The sequence below is a fragment of the Drosophila gunungcola genome, assembly GCF_025200985.1.
Source record: "Drosophila gunungcola strain Sukarami chromosome 3L unlocalized genomic scaffold, Dgunungcola_SK_2 000002F, whole genome shotgun sequence".
NCBI classification, from domain to species: domain Eukaryota; kingdom Metazoa; phylum Arthropoda; class Insecta; order Diptera; family Drosophilidae; genus Drosophila; species Drosophila gunungcola.
Window position 1 is genome coordinate 1,222,455 of NW_026453178.1, and position 26,858 is coordinate 1,249,312.

General features: G+C 40.2%; 2 protein-coding genes across 2 annotated transcripts in view; both read right to left on the reverse strand.

Annotated features, from left to right (window-relative positions):
- Positions 1-3,077: 3,077 nt before the first annotated feature.
- LOC128257801 (acanthoscurrin-1-like) lies at positions 3,078-3,783 on the reverse strand. The gene has a single exon (XM_052989002.1). The coding sequence runs from the start codon at positions 3,781-3,783 to the stop codon at positions 3,457-3,459; it is 327 nt and encodes a 108-aa protein (XP_052844962.1). The 3' UTR covers positions 3,078-3,456.
- A 27-nt stretch (positions 3,784-3,810) lies between these two features.
- Positions 3,811-26,858, reverse strand: part of LOC128257796 (frizzled-2) — a 28,523-nt gene continuing 5,475 nt past the window's right edge. Inside the window, exons 2-3 of the mRNA XM_052988995.1 lie at positions 21,634-21,700; positions 3,811-6,124 (exon numbers count right to left, since the gene is read on the reverse strand). Of these exons, the coding sequence (XP_052844955.1) occupies positions 3,811-5,922 (2,112 nt within the window). The 5' untranslated portion in view covers positions 5,923-6,124; positions 21,634-21,700. The remainder of the gene's footprint in view (positions 6,125-21,633; positions 21,701-26,858) is intronic.

Consider the following 26,858-nt stretch of genomic DNA (forward strand, 5'->3'; position numbering starts at 1 on the left):
TATAACTCGCAATTAATGTAACATCCGTGAACCTTTTAACTGACACAATTGCATATAGTACGTGCTCTTAAAAAAGTGGCTTATTCACTCAAAAGACTGGAAATGGACAGTCCAAAAATGCAAGTTGTTAGAAATAAAAATAAATTTTAAAAAACAATGTCAAATGCGAGGCCATTTAAATGCTCTTATTTCAAAGTGAACAAAGTTCAGCCCAGCGGGCGGCCTTTTACAAACCCATTGACCTGTCCTTGATTGACCATTAGGACAATCAATTGAGTCCTGCCCATTCCCATAAAAAGAAAGTGCGCATCTTTACGTTGTTAAATTTTATTTTAAATGGTTTTTCTCTTTCAATTACAAATGTATTTAATATTATTGTTGTTGCTGCTGCTTTTTCGTATATTTGGTTGTTGTTAACGCATTTGATTCTTGACTTGTGTTGCTGTTGTATATTTTTATGTGTGCATAAAAATCGATTCACAATCAACAACATTATTTGGTTTTTGTTTTGATTTATATTTTTAAAATGCATTTCGTTTGTAAATAAAATAATGTCTGCATGAATTTTTGTTAAAGTATTCTCTTGCCAGTTGCCCTGCGCGGCGTGGCGCGCTTCATATAAATATGTAGTGTATATATAATTTGCTTTCGGTTTTCATTTATATTATTATTAAATTACATTTCACAAAATACAATTCACAACTACACTTGACGTCAAGTTTCTGGTTTCCGTGTAACTTCAACTAGTCCATCAATCACCTCCCAGCATTCAATCCTCCTCTATCCTGACCTATCAATCTAAAATCCACTCCATTATGAAATATTTTCTTTTTAAAATTAAAAAGTCGTATACATTCGCAAATTGCAATCAATTTCGGTTCATTAATTTAGTAAATAAGTTCTCAATCACAAAAAATCAACTGAAAATGTTTCGAGTCGCTTAAACTGAATAATGTTTGCATTAAATATTTTTACATTTTACCATTTCAATTCATTTGGATTTCCCATTTACGTATATTCGTTACACTCGTTAGCCTTTAATATTTTTTAATTATAGATAAAAGCGTTTGCTATGTACGCCTTGAACTAAAGTTGGAGAAATGCAAAAGTCCATTCGGGGATCCAACTTTCTCTTAGAGAACTAAACTAAACGCTACTAGATAGCAATATTTCTTTAAGCTTATTAACAACATCAAATAGTACGCGTAAATGGTTGTATTGGATTTTGTTTTTTTTTTTGCGTTCAATGCGTTTAATATGTATACTAAACATTGTACGTCGTGTAGAGAAATTTGCTAATTAATGATTACTCTTTTTTGGTTTTGTTTTCTGCTTCTGTTTGCTTAACTTGGAGAGCTTCGTTTTAATGATACGTATAAGTGTTCGAGGGATTCTCTTGTAAATGCTTCAAATCAATATGAAATCACAAAAAGAGTAAACAAAGCAACTTAAACGAAAATGTACTTACTTGTCATGCATAAGGAAATCATGATAAAACGATAAGAAAGTAACTCAAAAGTGAAATATTTTGTATATTGTTTTTATTACAGCTTTTGCATGTTTTTTGATTTGTGTATAGAAATAGTTATAGTTGCTAAAAACATTACACACATAGTTGTTGCTATATCATATAATTTATAATATAAAGTTCATTCCCTCTTTCTTGTTTTGTTTCGTATGTGAAATGGTTTGAAATGCTAACAGTTAAATTGTTGCTTTTACCATGTAATATAAATATTAAATTTAAATACAATAGTTTTTAATGCTTGATAGATATTTCGTTTTGCTTCATCTTGCCATTTTGTTTTGTTTTTGTCTACAACTAAGGTTACATTTAATTTAATACTCTTATATAAAAGTTTTAGCTTTATACAATTTTTAATTTTTGCTTCTTTTATAAATGCAAAAAAATGCCCTGCGTCGGCTGCAAAAGTTGGCAATTTTCATTTACTCATTTATTTGTTAGGTGAAGAAGGGGGATAAGGGTTTTGGTAGTATTTTCTTTTTGGGTTTTTGTAAAAATTAAATTCAATTTTTGAGCTTAAATGCAGAGTTGCTTTTGATGCTGAAATGCAAGTTACTATATTTATATTTAATTTCATATTTTAGTTTCAGGATTTCTCACGTCTCCGAACAAAAAATACGATTACAAACTAGGCGCGATTTGAAAATATGTACAAAACTTAGTGTTGGATAATGCCTTAGGTTAGGTTAAATAATTTACAAATGGTATCTGGCAACACGGACTGCCTGCTCTTTGATAATGCGACAACCCTAAAATCGCAACTAACTTTCTACGGGCATTCGAAGTGTTTCTTATTTTTTTGTATTTACTTTTTTTATGCGTTCGTAATGTTTAATGTTTATGTTTAGGTTAAGGTTAATAGTGTAGTTAGTTTGATTAAAAGTTAGTTGTAATTTCGAAATATGGCTCGTGGCTCTGACTTGGCAGTGTGGGCAGATTCCGCTCGCTACTTTACCCCCGAGTGCTCTACGTGGCGGTTACTTAATTGGTTTTGCGTTTCTCAGTCTATTTCGTTGAGGAAAGTGTTTTGTGGAAGGGCATAACAACAGAAAAGGTGACATTATGAATATTTTGATAGGAAAGTAGTCAATGGCAGGTGGAACAAACGCGCTTCAACTGGATTCGATCGTAATTTTTTTATTTTTGGGAAAGTACCCTTTTCGCTACGCCTTAGCAGCTCTTGACTCATCTGCTTTTAAAGACAAAGGTTTTTTTGGACTAGAATCTTGTATGCAGATTGTTTGGTTACCACATCTCTAATGGTAATTCTCGACCCTGTTTCGATTTCTAACTTTTAGGAAATTTGGCGGAATAAGAAGGTACTGAAATACTTTCAAAAACAAATTGTAATTAAATAAGACTTCAAAAATCTGGTTTCAATTCATTACAAAAAAAATCTACATTTGGTAGATATAAATTTTATATTGGAAAAGTTTATGTTCCAGTAATTTTAATAATATATTATATATTAAGAAAACAAAATATCTAAAGAGTTACAAAAATGTTTCATTTAACAGTTAATGTTGATTTCTATTTTTAAATTATAAATCTTTTTGAAATAAAATTTTTGGTTAACAAATCTTCAAAATTGCAACAAGTCTTTGCTGAAATAAGACAAATTTCATGAATTCGCATTCCGCAAAAATCGATCGGAATTCGAAACAGAAACAGGGGCTCTTGTTGCGCTTTCCACTCAATGAACAAACTACGGCTACTCGAATTAATATGGCATTTTGCTGGAAAACCTTTGCTAAAGCTGCCCCGAGCGAGCGAGATGGGTGATGGATGTGGTGGAGGGGTCGTCGGATGAGAGCCTAAGAGTGCGAGTGAGACAGCAGAGGCCGGGCGTGCGAATCGACCAGCTTGAGCGGCTACAGCTGGCTGAAACTGCTGGTCGATACCCAGTGCGCGGTGTCCGGGCGTACCATTAACTATATGGGACCGTAGTCGCTGAGCGCCTGGCCCGGATGCTGGGCACCCGGTCCGCCGGGCAGCGTGACCACCACGGACACGGCCCGCGAATCGATCACCGATCCGGGGGCGGTGTTCTGTCCGCCCACGCCATTGTTTCCGTTCCCATTGCCGTAGACATTGCCGGGATTACCGCCGCCGCCGCCGCCAGAGGCGCCATGCATCAGGGTGCCGGGGAGAGGGCCCATGCCGACCGTGCTGCTGCTCATCGCGGTGCCGTGGCCCAGGGTGCCGCCGCCAATGGTGCTACCGCCGCCACCCCCGCCACCGACGCCGCCGCCGCCCATGGTCGATGCTCCCCCCGACTCTCCATGTCATACGTGGCTGGCCGCCGGCTGCTTGAGAACATGATGGTGCAGGTGGTGGTGGCTGGTGGAGGCCACCGAGGCGCCCCCAGCCTGGGTGTAGGGCGTGGCCAGCAGCGAGCCCGCCGCCGAGCCCACGGGCATGCCCATTCCGGATCCGGCATACGGATGCGGAATGGGCGGTCGCTGCTTGATCAGCGCCTGATTGGCGCCCGTCCGATCGGGCGCTCCAAAGAGTCGCCGCCAGAAGCGACGCCAGCTCTCCAGTGTCTTGCCGGACCAAATCCAAACGCCCGAGGTGATGCCCACGGCCAGGGCCATGAAGTACTTGAGCATCAGCACCGAGTAGAGCGGCTTCTTGCCGGGACCCTTCACCTGGGCACACGGACAGGCCAGCGCCTTGATCCAGTCCTCGAAGTAGGCCGCCTCGTACAGATAGCAGCCGATCACTATGGTGGCCGGCACTGTGTAGAGCACCGAGAAGATGCCAATCCTGATCATCAGCTTCTCCAGCTTATCCGCCTTGACGCCGGCTCCAACGCCACCCTGCTGCTTGATCACCGATCGAATCCGGAAGAGGGAGACAAAGCCGGCCATCAGGAAGGTGGTGCCAATAACCAGGTAAACGAAGAGCGGGGCCAGCACAAAGGTCTTCAGGTGATCTGGGTTCAGGTTGCCCACATAGCAAATGCCCAGAATGGGATCGCCATCCACCGCGGAGAGCAGGAGCACGGCCACCGACTGGACAGTGGGTATGAGCCAGGCGGCCAGGTGGAAGTACTGCGAGTGCTTGGTGATGGCCTCATTCCCCCATTTTAATCCAGCGGCCAGGAACCAGGTGAAGCTGAGGATGACCCACCAGATCGAGGAGGCCATGCCGAAGAAGTAGGTGAGCAGGAAGACCAGGGTGCACGAATGCGGACCCGTTGAGCTCTCCCGCAGCAGCAGGCCATCGCAGGCTATCTCCTCGTTTTGGAGGAAATTCCGGGACAAATAGCCCACGGCCACCATGAAATAGCAGGCGGAGAGGAAGACAATCGGCCGCTCCGGGTACTTAAACCTTTCGGTGTCGATGATGAATGTGGTTAGGGTCATGAGCGTGCTGCAGAAGCACAGGCCCGACCACAGGGCGATCCAGAGGCCGGCGAAGTCCTTTTCGTCGTTGCTGAAGAAGGGTCCCTTGCAGGGAATGCCGCAGTTTGGCACGCCGGCGATCCTTTGCACAGTGAGGTTCATGTACCAGTGATGCGGATGGTGCATCATGGGCGACTGCTGCTGCTGCTGCTGCTGCAGCAGCTGCTCCTTCCCCAGGAAGATGAGTGGGGAGCGGCACGAGCAGCTGCACTCTTTTCCGCTTGCCTTTTCTCCTTGGGGATTTTGGCAGTTTTTTGAATTGCGTCCGCGGCACTGTTTTGTGTTCGTTGAGCCACCGCTGCCGCCGGCACCACCGCCGCCGGAGCCACTGCCTCCCTGCTTTCGCTTGCCACCGGAACCAGAACCGCTGCCAGATCCTCCCGATCCGCCAGAGCCACTGCCGCCACTGCCCGCTTCGGTATAGGAAGGCTGCTCCATGCACAGGTTGTCGGGGTCACCATGGATGGGCAAGTGCTCGCAGGCCATCCTCTCCGGCCACTCAAAGCTGTACTGCTGCATAATGGGTGCACATCCCGAACGGGCTCGTTCGCAGACACTGCGGCAAACGGGCAGTGGTTTGTGATAGTCCTCCAAGCATATGGGCGTGTACATGCTGCACAAGAAGAACTTGAGGTCCGGTGAGCACTTAATCTCCACCAGGGGCCAGAACTGGTGCACCTCCAGGCCCGCCTCGTCCTGCGTCTCGTGGTTCATTTCGTTGGGAAAGGAGGTCATGTTGTAGCCAATGCCCCGGCACATGGGTATGGTGATCTCCTCGCAGCGTAAATTGGGATCCTTGGGTATGGCCGGCACTCCGTAACCGGGCGCAGGACTCGCGTCCAGACCATGTCCGCCCATTCCCATGCCGCCCATGCCCAGGCCGTGATCCGGACTGTGCTGCGGCCCATCCGCTCGACAGCAAGTCGTCAGGATGAGGATGAGTGCGAGTCCCAGGAGTCCCAGGACCCTCAGTCGATTGTGTCTCATTGTGTGCGTCTTAGCTAAGCTTCGTTCTCGGGTGTGACTTGCACCCACTCGGGGTCTCTGTTGGCCCTCTGACCTTCTCTGCGCTTGCACCTCACTCCACGTGGAGGCGCCTCGAGAGCCGGAAAAGCGAGTCGCGTTTCCTTCCTGCCAGACAGACAGCTCAGCGTCAAATCGTCAGCGCTCGACAAACGGCGTGGTCTAGCTGTAATTAAAGGAAAATAAAATATATAATTAGTTTAAGGGTTAATTAAAGAAATACGAGATGTTCTAAGTTCTAAATAGAATTCCCAAGATTCTCAGATCTCAGATCCCAAGGGTCCAAAAATATCTATAAGTTTTAAGTCAAGTTGTATTAAATCTTATGTTCCATGATTTATTTATTTCGATATTTAGACAGTTATAAAACAAATATTGAATTATAAATAACCACACAATTTTATGATCATTAAATCACCATTTTGTTTACTCCTGTACTTTTATGATAAGAAATTCAGATCCTGATAATGATTGTCTTAAGCCTGCACATACTGAACAGATATTTAATATTATTTTTAGCTTCTAACGAGTCAACCTCCGAAATTCAACTGATTTTGTGCTCTAAAATTTTCCAACAGACGTCACATTGTGGAAAAGAGATGGTGTTATAGTCGTTATTGTGGATCACTGATGAGGCGGCGACAAGTCGTAACTGCTCTTTCCTGTTTTCTGATTCGCTTTCTGGCCCACTCCCTGGAGAACTTTCGCGCTTCATTTGTTTCAATTGAGCGCAGCGACACTTGGACGACATGTCCATGTCACATGTCAAGCACTCCGGTCCTCCCACCATCCAGCACTTCACCCCGATTTCCCACTCCTCCAACGAGTGTGTCAACCCTTCCGCCAATATTTGCTGACGCTTCGGGGCTGTCCCTGCTGATGATTCTGATTCTGATTCCGATTCCAATTCCGATTCGGGAACTGCTACTGCTGCTGCTGACCAAGAGGCGCATCAATCAAAATCAGTGAGTTTTATTAAATTTGACGGCGTCTGCTGGCTGCAAACGCATGGATCCAGTGCAGATAGAAAAAAATTACCCTCTAGAATTGGAAATAATGTATCTGTATTGGGAAATAACTATTTCACAAGTTTGCAATAAAAAAAAAGAAAATACAAAAACTACCTTATAGTTAAAAAAAAATATGTATCTGAATCGGGATACAACTAACTTTATCAAAAATAAGCAACATAACCCTCGAATACTTTTCATAGTATCATAAGTTTATTTAATAAACACTAATTTCCAATCAAAAATAGCTAAGATAATGGGCTTAAGTATATTAAATATATGCAGTTTTTAAATTTGCTAAAATCTAAAGAGTCTTTCAAAAGTAGTTACTTTCCACATGTTACACCCCGGGTTTTCCCTTAGTGTGTGCTTGATGAATGTGTTTGCTTTGGTTTCCCAGCCGAAGAAGGGTGTGAAACGCTGATGGATTGGATGTGATGAGGCAGAAATTAATTCAAGACAATTGCTCACTTGAAACGCAGTCAAAATGGAGGCTGCAAAGCCACCCATCAAGTTAAGTTTCCACTCATCGCTGGCTGGATAATAAATATTATATGGGTGACACCTTATTTGGGGATAAACCACTCTGACATGGCAGCTGGCGATATCGATGCCAGTGGTTTGTGGTCAACTCAACGGGCACACAGCACAGCTGTTCCAGCTCCAGAAGCGATACTTGGCGATACCGAAAAATTGACAGCTGGACAGACTGAAGTGAAGGGCAATTTACTTGCCAGCAGCCAGCAGTCAGCAGCTTCTGTATGCTCAAAGTCACGAAATTTATCTACAAGATACAGTTTTTAGCAAGTGTCAAGTGACATACATATTTGCGGCTTTTGCGGCCAGCTTCAGCTTCAGTTTCAGTTTGGGATGGATCTCAGCTGCGCGTGTGTGGTCCAAAAGGAAAAGCATCAGCTTTAAAGCTTTACAGCTCCACAGAGCTCTTGGAAAAAGTGTCAACAACAGCTGCAAATAAAACATAGTCGTACTCCCCATACTTTACCCCGCCTTCTACTTTGTTTGGCGCTGAAAGTCCTTTCATTGTTTTTCCAAATGAATGACATTTTAATTAATAACATTTGTGTGCGCTAGTCGACGGCATGGCGTCCATCACAAATTTGCCCACTCCTCCTGTTTGCCACCGATACAACCCCGAAAATAAGTTGGTAGAGTGTGGCTGTGGCTGTGGCTCTCACTGAAACATTTTTCGTGTTAAAATGTTTGCCAAGCACTTCAAAATAATTAAGTAAATACGCTACGGAAAATGTTTCTAGGACAGCGCGGACGTGGGACGGGGCAAAAAGCCCAAGTGTTGTGATTACAACTCGAGGGTAGCGCCAAAAATAAACGTTGAAATCCAATATCGAAATGTGGGCACCAGGCAATCGGATCGTGAGAAACAATGCCAGGCGTTAGTCCAGGCTATCGATTGCAGCGAATATATATTCTATATACTCCACATAAGATGGTGGCGTCTATCGGTTGCGGTGATGCTGCTTACGCAATGTTCACCTACTCAAATGACAAATTCAGCGGATGATGGAAGTGCAAAAGAGCAGAGAAGCTGTCATAAATCAAGGTTGAAGAGTGGTTACAGCTGCCAGAGGGTTTAAAATAATTTTTAAAAAATTATTTGTTGCAAAACAAAGTTAAATTTGATTTGCAATGGTGTAGAAATGACATAATAATTTTTTGCAAGTTCTCACAAAGGCTCAAAGGCTTTAAAGCAAATTTACAATCCTTATAGATAAAAACAAGTATTTAAAAGTTTTGAAATGACTTTAAAATTTAATGAAATACTTAAAACAAATTAAATTTCCTTTTGTAAGTTCCCCAATGGCAAAACCTAACCCAATGCATTAAAATTTGCCCTCGCCAATTGACACTTAAGTTTTTTCTTCGTAACCGAGAGTGAAAATTAGCAGTAAGCCGAAACAATGCGACAATCACCGAACGGAAAGAGGGAAAAGTCTAATTGGTTTGTCCGACGCAGGAAAATCATATTGAAATGCAGCGAACGTGACCAAAATGGCAGAGACCCCAACAGAGCGAAATGAAAAAGAAAAGAAAAGAAAATGCGTACATATGAATACATTGGATATGGAAAAGCCACGTTCACAACGGATTCCACATTTGGATTTGGCCAACGGGTGGTGGTGATTCTGGTTGTGTGCTGTTGTTGCTGTTGTGGTCCGAAACGAAAAACACCACTTGCTCTGGTTATTAAAGCCTCAAGTGGACGAGGGATCTTGGGCTCCTTTCGGGCCCGACTGAGTTCTGATTGCCGGGCAACACAACTACCACTAATAGGTGGATGTGTTCATGGGAAATGGCCTGGAAATAATAGCAAACGTGCTTCTCTCGAATGGAGCGAGGCAAAAAGAAAAAAGAAATAAGAAATAAGCAGAATGCATAAATATTATTTTTAATAGAGAAAAATGTCTCAAGTGGCGGTGACGAATGGATCGCTTCTCTGAGATTCTCTGTGATTCTCTGTGATTCTCCCCGTTTTCTCGGCTTCTACAAGTGGTAGCTAAATGTTTGTATTTGCCTCGATCGACTGGGCCATGTTTGCTTAATGATTTGTTGTTTCTCTCCCGCTCAGCGTATTTAGTGCAGACTCATATTGTTTATTTAATTGTTAACAAGCGTGCGGCTCAGACGCTACAAGCTCGTTACGAGTAACAAATTATTACTCGCCCCGAATGCATGGCTTTTTGCCAATCATTCCGCCGCTGCTAGAATTTATACAAAATCACGCTGCCATCCAGTCTCAACGATGTTTGTCCAAGCTCTTCAGCAAACTAGAGATCTGGCTCTGACTTTCCTGGCCATGTTTGCCAAAGACTTGAAAACGCAGAGAAAAAGAGATTCAGCGGGGAAAATGGAGAGGGATCCCCCGGTGATCGGTGAATGGCTGCGCTTCGATGCACTAAAGAGGTCGTCGGGCGGAAGCTGTTACCAAAGTTGGTAGCTCGCCATCACCAGCAACATGGGCAAAACACAGCAGCAATAGCAGCAGCAGCAGCAACAGCAGCAACTGCGACAACGACAACCTGACTGTTTTAATTAAACAAACAAGCCAAAGACAAGATGGGAAGACGACACCAACGAGCAAATAAGTAGCAAGTGTTGCTGGCTACTCAAAGTACAGTCGACACCCATGGCAAACAAACCGCACAAGGTGTGGGTTTCCAAGAAGGTGGGAATTTCATATCAAGACGAGTCTTGAAGGAATGATCTTATTTGCAATATTCCGAGAATCTAAGAAGATGTGTTGTATTTATTTTATGGATGATTAAAAATGTTGATTGTAACTATTTACATACTTTTCTTAATTACCTTTGGGTTTAATTATACAATACATTTATTTTTAGGCACCTAAAAGTATAAAAGCGAAGCCATATTAATTTTAAGGAGCAAAGCTATCTTAAGACAAACTGAAAGATTGACTATATAAATAGAAGGTTCTAAAGAGGTTTCCTTTAACAAGGCCATAAACTTTTAAGTACCAATATCGCTTACAAGTACAGTTAACAACGAGGCACAAAAGCGGAGGAAGTGAATCCGGTATTCAACTCAAGATAATGATGATGAGCAATTAACCAAACAATGCCCGAAACCAGCATTGTTGGGCAGCCAAAGAGAATGCTAATCGATAACTTATCGCCCCGATGGAGGCCAATCAATCAATCAAAGGCAAAAAACAATAATAAAAAAAAAATCCCCCATCGAAGAGGTCTTCATACAAAACGGCTCCAAATCGCCAGCTTGTGGAGTTTGGGGTAAAAATGCAGAAAAAATAAGCGCCGAATAAGAACGCGGAGCATGGAAAAGCCAAAAAGGAAAAACTTGCCAACCACAAGGCACTTAAACTTTCTATGGGGGGTATTTCCGCTCTGTTCTCTGTTCTCAGTTTTTTTTTTTTTTTTTGTATTTTCGGGGCATCCCCTGTCCCCACCGCAGGTGCACAAGGCACAAAGAAGCGTTGAAGCAGCAGCAACAAACTCGAAGGGCTCGCAGGTGCAACAGTCAACTCAAATCGCCCACCCACCTACCCCCTACGCTGTGGCCTTGGCCAAAGCAAACCGCGAAAATCAATTGAAAAACTCGCCGTGAAAAGCGGAAGGAAAAGCGAAGGGAGGGTGGGAGGTAGGAAAAACAGAATCAGGAGCTGGAGGAGGAGGAGGAGGAGGAGGAGGAGGAGGAGGAGGAGCAACTGTTTGCCTTGTTGGCGGCGGCATCAAAAAGCGCGTAGCGGCGCAAAATGAAAACAGTTTGTCGACACGGTAGGGTCAGAGTGAGTGAGAGAGACAGGTAGACATTTACTGAAAGAGACGGCAAATGAAAAAGTTTTTATTTTACCAGCCCCTTTCCCACCACCCCAACTCAAAGTCAATGCAGACAAGTTCCATGACCTTACAAACGCAGCGCGAGTTCAAATGGGGAAACGGCAAAAAGGGCTGCGGAAAATGGGGAAAAGCGGCGGTCTCGACTCTCCTGTGAGCTTTTCCCCGAGGAGCTTTGTCAACGTAATAACACAAAACTGGCTCAAGATTTTTGCGCGTCCGCCCATTAAAATCATTGACATTTAAACGTGTTTTAGCTTTCCTTTTTTTTTTTTTTTTCTTTTTTTGCATTTGCATTTGCCAGGCTGTTTTTGCTGTCACACTTTTGCAACAAATTTTTTTAAAAAGGGTTTTAGAGCACTCTTCCCTGCGCTTTGGCTCTTTGATGTTCGGCTGCTTTTGTTGCTTTGTGAAAGTTTTAGCAAAATGCAAATTGTTTGTGCATGTGGCCCATCATTAAATGCTTTTTTGCATAGTTCTTTTTTTGTTTTAGTCCATGCTTAACCACTGTGAGTCCTCTGACTTTACAATTAAGTTTTAATTAAGTGGACGCCATCATGACTCCGCTGATTGTGAATCTATCTCATTATTCACTGGCTTTTCTGTCTATTCCTCTGGTGGCTTCATTTGGCTCTTTTGATAAATTATGGTAAATGCATAACTAAGAGATCCTCGGAGATCGGGGAAATCCGGTGGGCACTTCACGCAAAACGATTTGCAAATGTCAAACTGTTCCTGTGTATTTTTGGGAACCACCCTGCACCACCAAAGAAATTCGGAAGGGATGGGAAGGGTTCTTTCGAGGGGTTGATTTCGTCGTTTAGGGTTTTCTATTATTGAATATTTCTTGTCCTTGTTTTTTTTTGTCGTCGTTGTTGTCCTTGTTTTGTGCTAAAACTCTTACTGCGGACTAAATGACACCGCAGAAAGCGAGTGGAACAGCTAAAAGGGCAAAGACAGAGGGGTGGCAATACACGGAAAATTATTTGTATAACTTTGCTAATAAACAGTAGGAAAAACTTGATTAAAAGTCGTACTCACAAGACCTTGAATGATTGAAAAACATTCACTAAACAAATTGTTATATATTTTTAGAAAAATTGATTTGTATTAAGACAATAAATAAAGCGACCTTTTATTTAAGAGTATATAAAACGATTAACATAATTTAACTTTCTGTGCAAAACAAAATTAACACAATTTTATTTTCTGTGCAAAATAAGTGAGCCCGAGGTTGAAGGCGAAACAAAAACATGGAAATAAAATTAAATTTCCGATTTTTACCCCGCTTCCTACGCCCTGGTAAATTTTGCTAATAACAAGACAAAAGTGCAGCTGCAGTGGCCAAAGGGGAATGAAGGGGTGCTTTACAGGGGGTGTGAACTGTCGGCTGGCTGACTAAATACAAAAGAGTGTCAAGTGTCTTCCCAGCTAAAAGGCAAAAACCTACAAAAAAAAAAAATGCAAGTCCTGCATGTGTGGGTGGTTGTCCTGTTGGCAGATTTTATTTTCCATTTCAAATTTTGCAGCATGAGCAAGCGTTTTTATTTTGACAGTTGTTGCCACTCCCCTTTTGGTAGACTTTCGAGGGAGAAGAAAAACAATTAAAAACGAATTGCCTTGCACTCCCATTCCCATTTCCATTTCCTCTGCGACAATGAAAACACATCCCGAAGCCCATCAAAAGGGAATTTTGTGGGGTACAAATTAAATATACCAAAGAATACAAAAAAAAAAAGGAAATATATATATATATAATTTTTGTTGCTTCAGGATGTGGCACATTTGTAAAATAACAATTTTCTGGGTGGGAAAAGAGGAAGAGGTTTTATGATGCAACTTTAACGCATCATAAAACAGCGGCGTGAAAGGAACTATAAAAATGTTCATGACTTTTTCCACCAAGCTGAGGTGTTACAAAGATATATATTAAGTGCTGAGTAACGATAATGACTTTTGGAAAAAACAGGGAATAAGGTAATCATTGTCCAGTTTTATGGAATTCCAAAGGATTTTGTCCCATAAATTTTCTAAATATTATAAAGTTATTGCATATAAAATAAAATGTAATTGTCCATATCCTATAGTTTTTTCACATTTTATTTACTTTGTTCAAATTTATTTTATTATTATTGTAAACGTAGAAAACCAGTTACCATTCGGTTTTCAATTTTCAATTTTTTCATTTTTTCATTTTTCCATTTAACGATCTTCCATTTCCGAGACTTTTATTTTAATACTATTTGTTGGTTATTTAACTTTCCAAAATGGAAAACGAAAAATACTGTTATTGCCATTTATCTACGATTTACATTTATGGGCATATTTGATAATAGACCGTTTTATGGCTAATACCGGTGACGGCATTTTTACACCCCGATTTGGCAATAAAAGTAATTGAATCATAAATGCAGCGCGGCTACTAAAAAAATAAAATATGCTGATATTTGTTGATGGAAAACTAATTGAAACAGCAGGAGGACAGCAGGAAAGCGAGAGAGGTGGTTTAACGACTGTCGCCGCGTTGTCTGTGGCTCACATTCCGGTGGATCTTTCATTTTTATGGCAATTAAAGGGAACCGCAGAAAAAAATAACCAACTGCCGGCGACATTGACATACAAAAAACCAACAAAAAAATATAAAAAAAAAATGGGAGAAAAACTATTACGGTAAGAGTTTTCCCGGCTGTTGTGACACATGCAATAAAAACGATTTTTATGGTCATTTGAAAGCGTCAAGAGGGCAAAAAGAAGGGCCCCCAAAAGAACATATACATTCCGGCATGAATGATGCATGTTATGTCTGAAGTTCTAGGTAGACAATTTAGCATGTCTCCCTGGTTGTACTCCTTCTCCGGGGATGGAAACTCCGTCCTCATTTGGCGTACAAACATTTTTAGTGCCCTTTGTTGTCAACTAACAACCTCGTGCCGTTCACACATACACACACCCGCACACCCGCACACCCACACACCCACACACACACACGTGTATTAATTAATGTCAGGGAAATTAAGTGAAATATATCTGCAACATGCTCCCGGAAAATGCGAGGATGTTTCGTAGGTAGCGTCGCTTGTTGTGTGACAAAATGCCGCTGACATGGATAATTAATGGTGAGCTACGAGGTGGAGACTTGAAGATACATAGGTGACATCGGGTTGAGGGGTCGTGTGTGGTGACCTCCACCTGCGAAAGGTGCTTAATTGCTGAGCTTGGGCAAGACTAAGTACAGTGGATGTACCGCAGCAACACATTTAATTAAGCTCTAAACTTATTTTCCTAATAATAATAGTTTCCTCAGCACACAGAAAAATTAGAGCCATTTGGGATGCGATATTGCAAGATCAAACTTTATTATAAACTCATCATCTTGATTTAGGTATAATATTAACTAAATATTATTTTATTATGATTTTTAATTTACCATACAATTTTTAAGTGTAAAATGTGCAATGCATCTCAAGGGTGAACCTGTTTGTTTGGCAGACCGTAAGTCAACAATTTCTATTCACGACCAAACAAAGGAAAATAAAAAAAAAGGAGTACCATAATTTATGATGTGTTTGCTTTGACCGAAATTCCGCAATTAATTCACAGACATTTATTGTATTTATTTACGCGACGCCAACACACTTTGGCAACATTCTTGATTGGTAGCAATTAATTTATGCAACTTAATGCAATGCAAACAACGAATCACAACATGGCTCATAAATTCCCATTTTTAGAGTGCGGCCTGCCAAAAAGGATTTTTAATTATTTGTTTTAACCAGCAATTTTGCAATAGTTTGTATGGTTTTTGACTTTGAAATTCGTGTGTGTGTGTGTGTGTGTGTGTATTGGGGCAATTTGACGTCTCGATGTCTGGTTTCTATTTCAATGCTATAAATTTGTCGCCGCTCTCACTCTATTTTCATGGCTCTCTGCGCTGCTCCTTTAATATTACGCATACGCCTCGCTATCCTGGTGGGTGGCTCTTCCTCCGCCTGGCATTGATTTTTATGTTTGTTTGTCGCTGCTGCTTCTCCCCATATTCCTTAGCGTCTTTTTGGCTTGCTTTGTATTATATGTATATGCTCTTTTTCCCTCATTCTTTTTTTTTTTTTGTATTTTTCTCTCGTATTTAATGGCATTTGTAGCATGGTTTACTTTGTTGGCATGCGTGCGCGACCCGACGCCAAACGATAAACACGCGGCAGCCACCGTCGCCGGTTTGCCCGCCTCCCAATTTTCCGATTTTACCGCTTTTCCCCCCATCTTTTAACCCCCTTCTTTATTTCGCTATGTGTCTCTGGCATGCGTTTAAGTTTTCAGTTAATGGCTTTTAATGGCATTGCTGCTGCTGCGTTTGTTTCTCTTGGCTTTCTTGTCAAAATGTTAAATAAATATCCAAATCAATTAGTTGCGTAAATTTCGATCCAAAACAGACAAAATTAGTTCAATCAATAGATGAAAGATGCCATTGAAAAGCCATAAAAAGTATACAATTCCTTTTGAGTTGACTAAAAGTATTTCAGTGCCATACCAATGGAGAAATTTAAGTTTCGAAACACCAATATTATTAATATAAATGACACATCCAAATCCCCGCATCAGATAAACCATCCAAATAAATAATATTAACCACACTCATTTATCTTCCCCGCATTTGTCGGGGCGAACGAATATCATTTAGAAATCTGATTAATTTACCACCTTTGGCGCAGGCCAGAGACATTCTATAAATACCGACCACAAATATTGGTTTTGCGCCGCCCAAAACACACGTTTCCAAATATTTTCCAACTAATTTAGCACCCTCTTCAAGTCATAAAGTTGCAGTCCAATTCAGATTCAAATGGAAATGCATAAACCAATGCGAGACCACAAATTACCAAATTCAATCTGCGTATACAGGGCGATGTATGGTATATACTATATATGTGGATGTAAATTTGAAATGCGAGGCACATGTCCCAGGCAGTCGACTTTCCTCCCGGGCTCTTGGTTTTTGGATTTCTGCCTTCGGCTAGGGGAATTTCAATGAGGCATCTCGCATCTCGGCGACTCTGCTCTCCGGCTCTGGTTTATAATTTATGGCGCTGTGGCTAATGGCCAAATTGCCCATAACAATAATTTGCATGCAAGCGCTTCCAACTTTGACTAATTTCTTTTGGCCAGTCCTACAGAAATCTTAACGATTCACAGGCTCGCCCAGCCAGCCATATATCACTCAATATCAAAATCAATATCAACATCAATATCAATATCGGTCGAAGGAAATGCAGAGAGCGGGCAGAACAAAAATTCGAAAAACAATTTACAACAATTGCTTAATTGAAACGCCAGGGCCACTGTAGAATTTAAATTTATGAAAGCATCAGACCCCAAATCGAACAAAATCATAAATAAATCGCGGGCTTATCAGCGTTTTTTGTTGCTGGCACTTTGTGGCATTTCAAAGTGAAAATGCCGCCCTACCCTAAAAAGTTTGAAAGTGGACAGCACATGACTCTTGATACCGATCCGAGTTTCGATTCCTAGCTGACAGATGAACTTTGTACTCCACATATCACCCGTCTTGGTCTGACAGCTTTCATGTTTTGTTGGCTTTCAAAATTTAGGAATATTTTCAGAGCTAGGTTTCTCCGATAAGCGCATTTTAATATTCTATATTGAAATTGTCATGCAACTTTCTGTTGATTTCCTTTTACGGAACATGCTAGATTGAAAATAAATCCCAGGCAACATTTCTTTGCATAATTCGTATTTGTGATTGACAGACAAACAACCAAGGTATCAAACTGCTGCACTGAAGAAAAGATATTTTATAACAAATTTGTTAATAAAAATGATATACATATTTTTATTTTTAACTTTATGGATTATGCACATAACATTTATTTATCTTTGAATTTCGAGCGAGAACTCTTGATATTTCACTTTTTTCTCTGTGCAGCCTCTAGGTAGAAGTAAAGTTTCCCCATTAGCATTTTCATGCCACATATGGCTGGCAAATGTAGGAACAACAGCCAGTCAACTCCACTTCACTCGACTGAACTAAACTCGACTCAAAGGCAGACAATAGGCCTGCGGGACATGCGACAGCGCCTATGTGTTTTCGAACTTCCCCCGATGTTTTATACGACTTTTTCGTAGGCGTAACATGTGTGGCATAAACAAAGATACAAAACGGACGGAAAATATCAACCGATATTCGCTTGTACATGTACTATACATGCCAGTATGCAAAAGGCCGAGGGAAGGCGTGAAACTGTTGATAGTCTATTGCACTTTTTTCTTCGTTCTGTTTGTGTTATTCTTTTTTATGGCTATGCAATAAAAATATTTACGATGCCAAAGCGCCAAATATGTAGGGAAATTGTTCGAACCAAGGGTGGGGTAGGGACAACCGGAGGGTTAATAAAATGTTGCACTTGTAACAAGAAATTGAAGTTGCAAAGTGGTTAGAGTTGGTTGGGGAAATTTATTTCACTTTTATTTTAAACGCTGATGGAAAAAGATTTTGTTAGGCGATAAACCTGAAAAACTGATTTGAAATTTAGTAATAAAAACTTTTGTAGTTGGGTTTTGTTTCGTTGTGGGTTTAACTTTAAAAATTGAGCTAAAGTAGAAGTTACGGATTTATACATATAGAGTTTCTATTTGTTTGCTCATAAATATTTTTGGTTTATTTTGTACAAGTTTCTTGCATAATATAGTTTATCAATTTTCTCCTCTTAAATTCTTCTTCGGCCTTAAATTCAACATTTTCGGGCTTAATTCTTTGGTCAGCTTTGATTTCCCCCTGGTCACAGTACAAGGAAATCAAATGAGCTGAACAAGAGAAAAAATGTAAATGAGTAGAGTGGAATAAGGAAAATTTTGAAGGGGATGTGCTGCAGAGGAAGTGGGAACCAATGAACTCTTGGTATGCTGCAGATGCAACTGCATTCTGAATTCTCCATTCTCCATTCTGCACTCGGCATCAAGGCAGTCAGTTTCAAAATAACTCGGCCCACACGATTTCCCCGACTTCCACTCAACACCCTGGTTTTTCACGATTTTCCACCCACCTCCCAGTGTAAAGTGCAGGCGGCTGGCTGCAATCAACGCACTTGTTCCTGTTTTTCTTTCCTTCTCAGGGAAACGCTGCTGCCGCTGCTGCTGATTCCCTGTTATTGTTGTAAACTATTTATGCATTTCGAAGTTTATTTGAAACACTAACAGCAACACACAGGAATTCCCTGCATGGCATTTCAAATGTTGTTTGAGATTCCCATTGCTATTCCTATTCCTATTCGGCTTTTCCCTAGAAGATGTGGATCTTTGTTCAGCTTCTGCTTCTGCTGCTGCTGCTGTTTGTTGATTTTATGAACTGTTTTTCTTGCTTCACTTGCTCTCAGTCGGGTGCCCTCCGGCCACATATGGTCACCTTAATTTTCCAGAGGTGGCTGAGGAATGGGGGTATTTTCTTTTCCCCTTTTTTTTTTGTTGTTGCATCAAATAATTTATGCCTTTTTCCCTGGGCTCTTGGTTTATTTTTTCAAGCGCATTTCAACAGCCAAAGCAATCAGCGCGTGTTTTTCGGGCAGGAAACAGCACGAAGGGATGTCGGATGATGTGTGCCACTCCACTCCAAGCCCCCCCTACTACCCACATCCCACTCAACGGGTGGTTCCACTGTAGCTGCACGATGCGTGATCCGCCTTAGGTGGATACCCACTGTTGTTTACACTAACGCCATTGCCGACGTGCCACAAAAGTTGAGTTCAATCGAATAGAATCGAATCAGGGGCAATTCGAGCCAACCGTAAGGTGCAAACTGATTTGGGCAAATGATTCGGTTTAACCGGAGTTCAAGTTGCCGTGAAACAGAAATTCAGTTAGCATCATTGTCTGCTCGTGTCTTGTAAAACATTATCTAGACACATTTTATTTATTCTTGTGAGAATTTCTGATAGCCTCTGAATAGGCACTTTTAGGAATATACCATTTACGAAATAAGAAATATTATTTGTATTGAATAACGAACTGGAGAATCTTAGACTGCTACTCATTTAAGATCCAAGTACCAAAAGCATATTACAATATTCCGGTATATATATAAATTATTGATTTGGTAAATTAAAAAATAAGATACATAATCAATTCAAATTTTATAGTCCTGAAATTACACCTATAAGCTGTAGGCATACCTAAGCTTTCATCATTATTAAAATCAGGGAATCAGGGAACCATGACAAGCACTACATCTATCACACAACACATTTGTTACTCATAAGCATTTCTATAATTTCCCAACAATAAATATCATAACAATTTCTGTATTCAATCCCTAGCCAAGAGAAACCCATCTCCAAGCAGCACTGGCATTTTCAATGAACTCTGCCTATGGCTACCCGGAATATATACACATTTTACCAACGAGCAGGCACCGAGAATATGAAAATATCTTTAGAAAATTGATTGACTGCTCGACATGATCGACGTGATCTATGCGAGGGAGTGGCGTACAGGGGAAAATCTAGGGGAAAAGATAGCTGCCTGGCTGCCGTCTACAATTATAATTCAATTAACCGAATAATTCCATCTTTCTCTAGCGCAGTCGAGCGCCACATGCTGCGATGGGAGACGTTGCATGTTTGGCATATTAAATTAGTTATTTGTAATTTTAAGCAAACGCATTGTAAACAAAAAACAGAAAAGGCACACGAAGATCGAGCGAACGAACGGATTGAGAATGATGATGTGTCATTGCAGTATGTTTGCCCATCTGGCTGAATCAATGTTTGTATTTATGGAAATATTCTCATGTTTTAATTACGAGAACATTTCGAAATGTCTCGCATAACAAATGAGCCTCGGAACAAACGAAAATAAAACAACAGTGTCTGGAGAGAGAATAAAACAAAAAAACAAACCATGTCAACAAAAAGCTTCGACAGTTGGCCAGACAAGTTGAGACGGCGAAAGAGATGGCTGTAGAGTGACAGAAAGAGACGGACAGATGTTTACTATACTGCAAGGCTTGCCAGGATATTTTGCATTAAAGCCGGCAAAGGAAATATGAGAGAATGATGGATAGGCAAAGCAGGGAACCAGATGATGATGACGACGGAAGATGGAGTCGAGCTGAAGAACTTGGCAACTCAACTGCCGGCAAAAGCAGAAAGAAGTCAACAGCTCGTTAACGTTAAAGTGGCAAAAGATATGCCAGCAGATTCAGTTCTCTCTTTCCCGGTCTCTCTACCACATTCTCATATTCTCCGCTGAAAAGGGTAAGCCAACAATGGGGCAACAAGTCGCGTCTGAAGATGCATCGCCCACGGCAGCCGAAACCAGAAAACCAGGCTCAAACCAAAAGAATAGTCCTACACCGAGGAAAACTATAATAAGTAAGGTTTAATTAAGTTCCAACTGAATCATCTCCTTAGTAAGTAAATTGTACAATGGAAAATGCTAGGAAGTTTGTAATAAAAATGTATCGTGGCTATTTAAAATCATTTCTTAGAAGAAATAAAATACATATTATATTTCTTAATCATTTCGTAAGTGAGCTAAATAAATAGTTAATGAAAAAAAGCTAGGAAGTAAGTGATATCAATTTTGAAAGAGTTTTTTGATTTTTGAAGTAATTTTTTAAAAATAAGGTCGATTGAAGGTCGTTTGGACTAATTTTTCAAAGACTTTCTTCATATTTGTATTACCTATTTTAAACTATTCTTAGTTTTCAAACGTAATTTTTCTCTGTGCAGCAGGAGTTGGCTCGTTTTGAAGAGTAAAATTGGCGTTGAAAAGTAACTGCCGACAACCGCAGACGGAGACGAAGTTTATGATGCCGATGGATGCTGGGTGCTGACTACTAGGAGGTTCCTGCTCCTTGGCTCCTTGGTCAATTGCACTGCCTGGGTCACACAGAGGGCCCTGGCATTTTTCTCTCCATTGTGCGGCAAACTAAGCGCAATGAAGTAGCCAAGGGGCCAAGTGTTAGTGGGGAAGGTCAAGTTTTCTGGCCTCTTATTTATTTTTACTTCTAGCTGATGTCTTCTTGTATGCAAAATAGTAAGGAACAGGAAATTATAGAGCAGAAGAGTCTGTAAATTGTAACCAAGCTAGTATTTTGCAACAAAATGGTGATTTAACTATCAGTTATCTCAAGGTTAATAGAAATTACAAAATTAAAAACACTACACTGTTAATTCCCTTCTCAGGTTTCCCATAAAAAAACACTGTTTCAATATAATCACCGCAGGAATAATTTTCTCATTGATATTAATAGCCAAAGAAATATTTGTAAAGTTTCTAAGCTATAAAATTCGCCTTCAACTTACCATTTTTTCCATTCCGTTGGTTTAGCTGCTTTCTGGTTGATTTCCTGATTCATACAATTTCGCACAGCTGTAATGAGATGCAAAAAGAGATACGAAAAGGCTGATAAGTTATCTGATATCTGATGATTTTAGGTGCAGCTATAAAAACTTAAAATAAGCAACTTCCATAAAACGAAATCCCCGAGCGGAGATTTCGAGCATCGCTAAATCTTGCTAATCGTAAAAGGGGTCGTAAAAAAATGTTTATAAATCTTGTATAATTAGAAAATATTAAAGGCCAAATAACTTAATTATGCAATAAGCATAAAACTGGATTTATGCCCGAAAATCTGCTGGAAAAAACAAGGGACTTGGCGACATAATTTACAGTCTGTCCGAAGAGGAAAAAGAGTTTGCCACAATTTGCGGCATGAGTTATGTTCTGGGTTATACCCGGGCAAATATGTTAATATTTGGACAATAAATTTGTGGGCGGCTAAAGAACAATTGCAGTTGTCTCTGCGGCAGCACTTCAAAAGCGGAAAAACCACGAAAGAAAAACAGAGGAGCAGAAGCAGCTTCCAAAAAGCAAACAGGAAAAGCCAGCAAAGAAAGGGGGGAAAAGCGTGGAAAATGGCCGGGGAGTTTTATCCCTGGGCCCAGCCGAAAGTGGACTACTTTAATCACGCCACGGGATTAAGGGGCCAGACATTCGCCGGATGATGAAGAAGTTGCGTGTGTGCCAATGAAAGAAGCAGCCACTCACTCGTTTACAATTTAATTAACTTTTTTCACTCCCTCTCGGTTTTTTTTTTTCTTTTTTCTTATTAAAGAACGCGCCTTGTTGTTATTTGCTTTAACGGCACTCTTTGTACATATATTTATGTGTATATATAATGCAAGTTTAATCAGCCAGCGACAAATAAAAGGCCGTAGAAGAGGTTCCCTCCGTATCCGCATCCATATCTGTTTGTCTATCTGTATCTGTATCTGTAAATGTATCTGAAGCTGAAAACTGCCCGTGTGGGAGTGCCGCCAAAGATTTGCCTAACCAAACCGAGCCAAGAGAACCCAGATAAGTCGGAGGAGCAACAATGCATAGCATTTGTGGGCCCACAATTTGCCGCCTTTGATTTACCACCTCGCACCACCTCCGCCTCCTCACAATTTGCCAGGTGTAATCTCTGCTGTAACCAATTGCAGATAAAGTTAAGCAAACGACAACAAAATGACAATTTTTTAATTATGAACGTCTGCCTCTGGCTTTTGCGTTCTTTGTTTTTCTGGCTTGCTTAATTGAGATAGGACACGAGATCATTGCGAAATGGGGAGCGAAGATGAAGTGTTTCATCCGTAATTGAATTCTTTGGTTGGCAGGGGTATTACCCACTTTTACAATGTGTTTCTTTGTAATTAATATGGCCAAGAATGAAGAAAATTGCTTACGGCTTATAATTTTTAATTTAAGTTTTCAAATTGTATCCATGGTCTAAGAAATTCTTATTTATAACTGAATTTTTAGTTTAAAAAACAAATGGTTTATAAGCTGATAATACTTATTAAAGTTTTTACGAAAACTAGACAATTAAGAATCATAATTCATTTTTGACAATTCCCAAAACTTCATTTAATGCGCAGTTTTATGTTGTTTAAATTCTTTATAAAAGCCAACTTGTCATTATAAATCTCTTGCCTTAGAAATCTGAGAAATTATTCTTTATTCAATTTCCAAGCTTGAACAAATCAAATTCTAAGAAAAGCTCAATTTAAATGTGAATCCAAAGTTATAAATCTGCGACACACAAATACATTTCCATAAAAATCTTTGAAACTCAAGCAACAACAAAAACAGAACAACCTGCTAAGACAAGATGGAGAATCGCCAAGCTCTTCCGAGCTCCCAAGACTCGTTTGATTCGCTCTTCTGTTTCTAACTAATTAACTGGGAAAGATTCAGAGTGGAGGAATTGGAATTTGTAGGCCAATTAATTAGGCGCATAATTTATGGCAAAATATTATCACTGTCTCGCTCTTTCCTTCACTCCGTCGAATGTCAACTTGATGATCAATAAAAATAAAAGGGGCAGTCACAGGGAGGGGCGAAACGTATCAGTTTCGAAAATGTTTAATTTATGACATTGCAAAAAAGCAGAAAACAAATTTATGAGCGAGCATTTAAATGCCCAACACGACGGCGAGCGTCGACAATGAATATGTATTGTGTGGAGTATCGTTTTTTGAAAATTGAAATTCCAATGAATCTCAAGGAGCAGAGGCAGAGGCACCCCTTCTTAGTTCTCGAATCTCTCCTCCGCTCGGAGGAAAGCAAATATCGCCATCGTCATTGCCGTCGCAGGAAACAACAGTCAGTCGCAGGCGCAGACCTTAAACAAACAGAAATTAATTATGTTTCGATGCGAGAGCCCAAAAAGATACTCAAGTACAGAGAGAAAAATATAATAAATATATTATTAAACTTGAGATTTAACATGATTTTTATAAGGAAATCTCGAATTAATTGAAAAAGTTAATTAATTTTAAGGAAGGGTTAGTATTCAAGTTTTAAATAGGTATTGTAAAACTAAATATAAAAATATAATACCAAAATACTATAACAACAAATTATTTGCAAAATTTTTTTTACAATGATTAAATTTAATTATTTGTATTTTGAAATTTCTCCATGTGTAAATTCAAGAGAGGCGGTGCTAAAGGAAGACACCGAGATACAAGAGAACCTGATGCTGGCTGCTGAAAATAAAATTATTTTGTTCTGAGTTCTGTTTATAAGTAAAATATGTTTTTGTTTGTTTTAACGCGAGCCGAGCGCTTCCTTTTCACTTGGAATGGACTGAGAGCGAAGCATGTGCATGTAGATGCAACCCAGAGATGCGTATCTGTTGGATACATGCAACAGAAACTTCAGTTGTGGCTTCTATTTTTGGGACCTATTTCAATTAATTTGCTTTGCTACCTCTAAACAAAGTTTCTGCTGCTAGAGGCCAGACGAGATATTTATGAGTAATATTGCATGCTCGATTGCAGCCACAGATTTTTCTCTGCCTTTTAATTAGCTTGACATTTATTTCGTGCCGGACTTCTTCGTTGCCGTCTGTCTGCGGTTTTTTAGGGTTAACAGCGCGTAGATTGATATCTTCAAGTTCATTAGAGTTGCAAGTCGCTTTAATTGGAAATATGCACAACGGGCCGAGGAAGCGGTAGGAAACGCTCCAGTCGTCGTGCAACACTTGGGTGAGAATTAATGATGCCTGCCCATCCCATCGCCCTTCCTTCCTCGGCATCCCGATCTGAATTCTGTTTAAACTTGGGCATTTTTATACACTCAACTCAACTTGGGTCTGCCTGCTCCTTGCCTTTCTTTCTTCGTTTCATTTTTTTTTTTTTTGGTTTCAGTGGTGCCCCTTTCGCTTTGCATCCTCCTCGACTGGCTCTGTTTATCTTTGGGCTTTTGTTAACTGATTTCAAGGGAAGCTCCCGCCAGAAACGGCCGCCCTCCTACAGGGTCGATTTAATTAACTGCTTTCTATATAAGGCATATTAAATAAGTTTCATCTGGGCTTGTTTTCGTTTGATTCTTGGGGGAATGAGTGATCAAAAGGATGTGTTGAGCGAAACTTTCTAAGAAGACCAGAACATCGTATTCAATCTGAGGAATTCGCTTGGTCTGTGTTAATTAACTTGTGAGTCATTTCGATTGGAATGCATTTCATGAGATTTTTAACAATTGAATGAAAGTTCAAAGTATAATTTCCTTTAAATTGGATTAAATATGTTTATGTCTATTAAATTATATACATATACATATATATTTTAAAAATACTTTATTTGGCTTAAAAAGTATCTGCATTTTAAATTATTATTTTAACAACTCATCAATATATTCTGAAACTGTAATAACCTTTAAGCCACTAAATTGTAAAACTTTAGATAACTCTGAAAATTCTTTGACCTTTTGGTAACCATAAATTTTTAATGATAATTTCCATTTAAATTTTCCACTTGTTGCGGCTGTTCCCCTGCCCGTGTAATTTTCCCAACACCTACACTCGCCCGCATGTCTTGTTAATTTTCATTTTTAATGGGAATTTTCATTTTAGAACTGTGTTTCTTCGCTGTTCGCTTGTGAACTATTTGTTCCTTGGGATTGGGGACTGGCGACTGGTTCGAATAACAAACAAAATTAACACCTAGTCGCTACATTTCCAGCTAAAAGCCACACACATGTCAGCTTGAAAATATCCCCCCACATCCCGTCATAAGTCAGGGCTCTAACAAGGTGTCGTCTTGCTAAATGAATTAGACTCGAAGCGAAACTGATGCCCGACGAAAGAAAAAATGCCATAAATATGTGTTTCTATTTTCAATTCTCCCACACGTCTGAGTGGGCCATTGGATTTATAACCGACACTTTAAGTTTTGTTCGTATAAAATGCAAATTGCTTCAGCCAGGCGCATGCTCAATATTTGCATTGGCAATTAGCATATTAAAAATAGCTAGGTACCCCCAACAAAATACTCTTGGAAAACATGTTTTTATCGTTTTTTCATGTGGGCTCTCTGTTTGCTCAAACCCGAAATAAATTCTAGTTAAAATTGCCCAATGTACGGTGGTGTCGATTTTGTTTGTATTTTCTGTTGTCGGTGCTAACCTCTCGAGTAAAGTTGGAAATCTAGGTAGCAATGAAGGTGTATCTATGAGTTTGAATTTATTCGGGTGTGTGCGTGTGTATCTATGTGCAGTCTGCCTTGTGTTCTTCTATTACCGTAATTTTCTACTTGATTTCTGACGCTCATAAATCATCATCAGTTCTCCCTCAGATAGCGTCGTCGTCGTCGTTTGCCGTTGTCATTTCTCATTTCTCATTGTTACTGTTGCTTAGGTAGTCGTCGATTTTAGAGTGTGTTGCTGTTGATTTTTATGGAATTTATCTCCTCCAACAACACCGCACAGCACATTTAGCGACACAGTTAGCAAGCAGCACAGCCAGAAATTCAAACAACGCTAGAAAACCGAAACCCAAGCAACAAGTTTCAACTTTTTGTTTGATGTATCTGCCAGATACGAAAGGTGAAAAATTGATAGCTTGCTCGCCTGTCTAACCAAACTATGCATAATAAATGTTTTTCGTAAACAATCGAACAAAAAACGCAAACCAAAAGAAAACGAAAAACAATAAATTTATTGAAAAATTATAAGAGATAAATTGGTCTGGAGACGGGAGGTA